The sequence below is a fragment of the Mandrillus leucophaeus genome, unplaced genomic scaffold, assembly GCF_000951045.1.
Source record: "Mandrillus leucophaeus isolate KB7577 unplaced genomic scaffold, Mleu.le_1.0 Scaffold330, whole genome shotgun sequence".
Taxonomy (NCBI): Eukaryota; Metazoa; Chordata; class Mammalia; order Primates; family Cercopithecidae; genus Mandrillus; species Mandrillus leucophaeus.
Window position 1 is genome coordinate 448,593 of NW_012103477.1, and position 3,765 is coordinate 452,357.

General features: G+C 65.0%; 2 protein-coding genes across 2 annotated transcripts in view; both read left to right on the forward strand.

Annotated features, from left to right (window-relative positions):
- ARHGEF16 (Rho guanine nucleotide exchange factor (GEF) 16) overlaps positions 1-3,759 on the forward strand; it is a 17,276-nt gene extending 13,517 nt beyond the window's left edge. Inside the window, exons 10-14 of the mRNA XM_011988438.1 lie at positions 664-815; positions 1,218-1,406; positions 2,325-2,398; positions 2,621-2,722; positions 3,277-3,759. Coding sequence (XP_011843828.1) covers positions 664-815; positions 1,218-1,406; positions 2,325-2,398; positions 2,621-2,722; positions 3,277-3,416 — 657 coding nt within the window. The 3' untranslated portion in view covers positions 3,417-3,759. The remainder of the gene's footprint in view (positions 1-663; positions 816-1,217; positions 1,407-2,324; positions 2,399-2,620; positions 2,723-3,276) is intronic.
- Positions 3,552-3,765, forward strand: part of LOC105545502 (rho guanine nucleotide exchange factor 16-like) — a 1,773-nt gene continuing 1,559 nt past the window's right edge. The window contains exon 1 of the mRNA XM_011988450.1: positions 3,552-3,639. Within this exon, the coding sequence (XP_011843840.1) occupies positions 3,552-3,639 (88 nt within the window). The remainder of the gene's footprint in view (positions 3,640-3,765) is intronic.

A 3,765-nucleotide genomic window follows, 5' to 3' on the forward strand; every position in this document is an offset into this window, starting at 1 on the left:
GGCCCTGGGGCAGGACGTTGGGGGAGTTGGCCCTGGGCCCCTCTGACCTCAGAGCTGGGGCACGGCTTCCACTCGGGACATGCTCTGTGTAACACCTGTCTCTTATACACATCTAGATGTGTATAAGAGACCCCCACACAGCCCACCCCCACTACCCCTGCACTGCTCACCCCCTGGCCTTTGCCATCTCTCTGCCCCCCACTGACTCCAGCAACTCAGCACCAGGCATCGGGGTGGGGGGGTATTCTGTGGCTCAGGAGCCAGGAAAGGCTCTAGACATGGAGCGTGGCCATCACGGAGGGGCCTGCCCGTGCCAACCGTCCCTCGGGGCTGAGCGGGCCCTTGTGCCCAGGAGGCCCAGCGTCTGCATAATCGCCATGGAGCCCTCCCACCACGGAGGAGTGAGGTGTGCATGGAGGCTTCCCCAGCACTGGCCTTTGGGTCCTGGCTTGGGTGAAATGTTCAGTGGTCACCCAGCCCTGGGCTGTCGGGCAGGATCTGGTCCAGGGCCTGGCGCACCTTGATTTGAGGCCTGGACACATTGTGCCACTTTCCTCTATCCAACCCCTACTGGGGACAGTCCAGAGGCAGGGGTCACTCCGACCTGGTGCTGTGTGTCCTTGACCCCCTGGGGACCTGCTCATCCTGGCTTTGTCCCCCTAGTCCCTCCCACTGATCTCCGCCTCCCGGTGGCTGCTGAAGCGTGGGGAGCTGTTCTTAGTGGAAGAAACTGGACTTTTTCGAAAAATCGCCAGCCGGCCAACGTGCTACCTGTTCCTGTTCAACGATGTCCTGGTTGTGACCAAGAAGAAGAGGTGGCACTAGGGCAGGAGGGTGTGGGGAGCCCCGCTCCGTGGACACTGGGCCGCTGGCCCTGGGGCAGGACGTTGGGGGAGTTGGCCCTGGGCCCCTCTGACCTCAGAGCTGGGGCACGGCTTCCACTCGGGACATGCTCTGTGTAACACTCGGGGGCAGGTGGTGCTCGCTGTGCAGCCTCTGGCCTCCTGCAGACTAGGGTCTGCCTGTGCCAGCCACGAGGAGGACTCGAAAGCTGTGGCCTCTGCTCTGTGGGATGGGGGAACTCTTGGAGCCTGTCCTCCGTGGCTGCCTCCCCACCACTGCAGGGGAGCCGGGTGGGACCTGGCCGGGAGCCCAGCAGGCACCGGGTAGGAGCTGGGTGGGACGGTCCCACCAACTGACTGACCGTGTCCCCACAGCGAGGAGAGCTACGTGGTCCAGGACTACGCCCAGATGAACCACATCCAGGTGGAGAAGATAGAGCCGTCTGAGCTCCCTCTGCCCGGGGGCGGCAACCGCAGCTCCTCCGTGCCCCATGCCTTCCAAGTGACCCTGCTTCGCAACAGTGAGGGCCGCCAGGAGCAGCTCCTGCTCTCCTCAGACTCTGCGTAAGGGGCTCCCGGGAGGGTGGTTCCCAGGCCCTAGGCACATTAGCTCCACGGGGACCGGGTTGTCTGCCTGCCTTGCTCGCTGTTCCACGGCTGGCTCTGAACACCCACCGTGCACCTGGCCCTGCCGTAGGTGTCGAGGTAGAGCCGGGGACAGAACAGAAACGGCCTTGTCCTCGTGGCGTTTATGTTCCCGGGAGGGGACGCACCAACAGTTGGGCCACCAGGAGTGGGAACAAGAAAGGAAACAAGGTGGGGGGTGGGGTGCGGGGGGTGCCGTGAGGAAGGCTCAGCCCACGTGAGCAGAGGGAGGTGGGGCCGGAGGCTGGGATTGCTCAGCAGAGGTGGAGCCGTGCCAAAGCCCCGAGGCAGGAGAGCCCTGGGCCCTGAGGGCACAGCTGCAGGCGAACCGCAGTGCTGCTGGGGTGCAGCGAGCCTGGCCAGTGGGGGCCAATTCGGACAGCAGGGTGGTCCTGGCGCTTGAAATGGGAGTGGGCAGTGATGGGGTCTCTGCAGGGCCCCTGTGGAAGGCAGGCACGCAGGTGCGCCAGTCTCCATATTCCCTCTCAGCTCCTCTTGACCGAGGACAGCTCTGGGCCCTATTTCCAAACAAGGATGCTGGGCCTGAGTCTGCCACAGCAAATGGAGGGGCAGGGAGCTAGGACCCAGTGCCAGGAAACGGGGTGGCCTTGGGTCCAGCAGGCTGGGGTCTGGGTGTGTGGCTGCTACCCCACTCTGTGAGCTGGGGCTGGGGTGACTTGGGGGTTAGCCTGCCTGACAGTCTGCCCAGCCACTCCTGCCCACCCCCACCACCCATCTTCTTGCCACGGACCCCCATGGGTGGCTGTCAGAAGTCAGGGAACATCAGAGGGGCGGGATCGGCCTCCAGGCCTGACTCATGCTGTCTCTGGCCCCCAGGAGTGACCGGGCACGGTGGATCGTGGCTCTCACACACAGTGAGAGACAGTGGCAGGGCCTCTCCAACAAAGGAGGTGAGTGCGGGCTGGGGGCCTGCGGGGCTGGCCCTCTGCCACGGCTGGGCACTTTGGCCCCCACTGTAGCCCAAAGGAGCCTGGCACCTGGCCTTGTGGTGGGGTCCAGCAGTCGGGGGGTGGGGTGCCCCGGCCCCAGGAGTGTGTCTGCTGGAGGCCGTCGGGGAGTGGAGCCTGGCCCACGCCTCCTGATAGCCCTGTGATGGCCACTGCCCTACCCAGACCTGCCCCAGGTGGAGATCACCAAGGCCTTCTTTGCGAAGCAGGCAGACGAGGTCACACTGCAGCAGGCGGACGTGGTCCTGGTTCTGCAGCAGGAGGACGGTGAGTATGGGCGTGTCGGGCACAGATGGGCAGGCACGGACAGGCGGGCGTGAGTCACCATCCAGCCTGGCCAGGCCCAGAGCATGCCGGGCTGCAAGCTGCCCATGCGCTTCCAGCCTGCCTCACCCTCCCTCGAGGGCGTCCTCAAAGGGAACACTCCCACATCCCCGAGCCCCAAAATCCATGAACCCAAAAACGAGACCATGGTCACTGTGTCCCATGTGGGGAGGAGGAGGTGTCTCTGCCCTCCCAGGGAATCCCCGCTCAGCCGGCCCAGCACGAGCCTGCAGAGGGCAGGCAGGGCACCTCCTCATGCCGGGCAGAGCTGTGTGGGGTGTGCTCAGCCCAGCACCCTTCTCAGTGGCGAGCACCAGAGCAGGGGTCGGGTGCCTGGTGACCGTGAGCAAGGCCTCGGCAGCTGTCTGCTCTGAGGCAGGAGCGGGTGGTCGGTTTTAGGAGAAGCCTGGCCCTGGCGTGCTCATGCACAGCAGCTCAGAGGGGCCGGGGGACCCATGGCCTTCCTCTCACCTCCCTCCCACCCCATCCGTGTTCAGGGTGGCTCTACGGCGAGAGGCTCCGGGACGGAGAGACAGGCTGGTTCCCCGAGGACTTTGCCCGCTTCATCACCAGCCGTGTGGCCGTGGAGGGCAATGTCCGCAGGATGGAGCGTCTGCGGGTGGAGACAGATGTGTAGCCTTGGTGAGGCCAGCCGGCGGCAGCACGGCCTGTCCCCTGATCAGCAAGTGGCCGTGCCTGGCTACAGAGAGTGTGAGGGGCTTGTCTCAAGGACCCAGCATGGTTCCCTAGGGCTTCCCAAGACCCTGTGACTATGGTGCCGGGCTCCGGACACTTCACAGAAGGAAGATCACATGTCCCTCGAGAGGCACCCCTAGTCAAGTTCGAGGGGGCCACGCTGTGTCCCAAGGAGCCCAGCCTAGTCCCATTGGCTGGCTGGGCCTCTCTCAGCTGCTGGGCCCCACCACCTCCCCGCTGCACCCACGGGGCAACTCCACCCAGACTGATGGGCACAGGGGCCACCATTA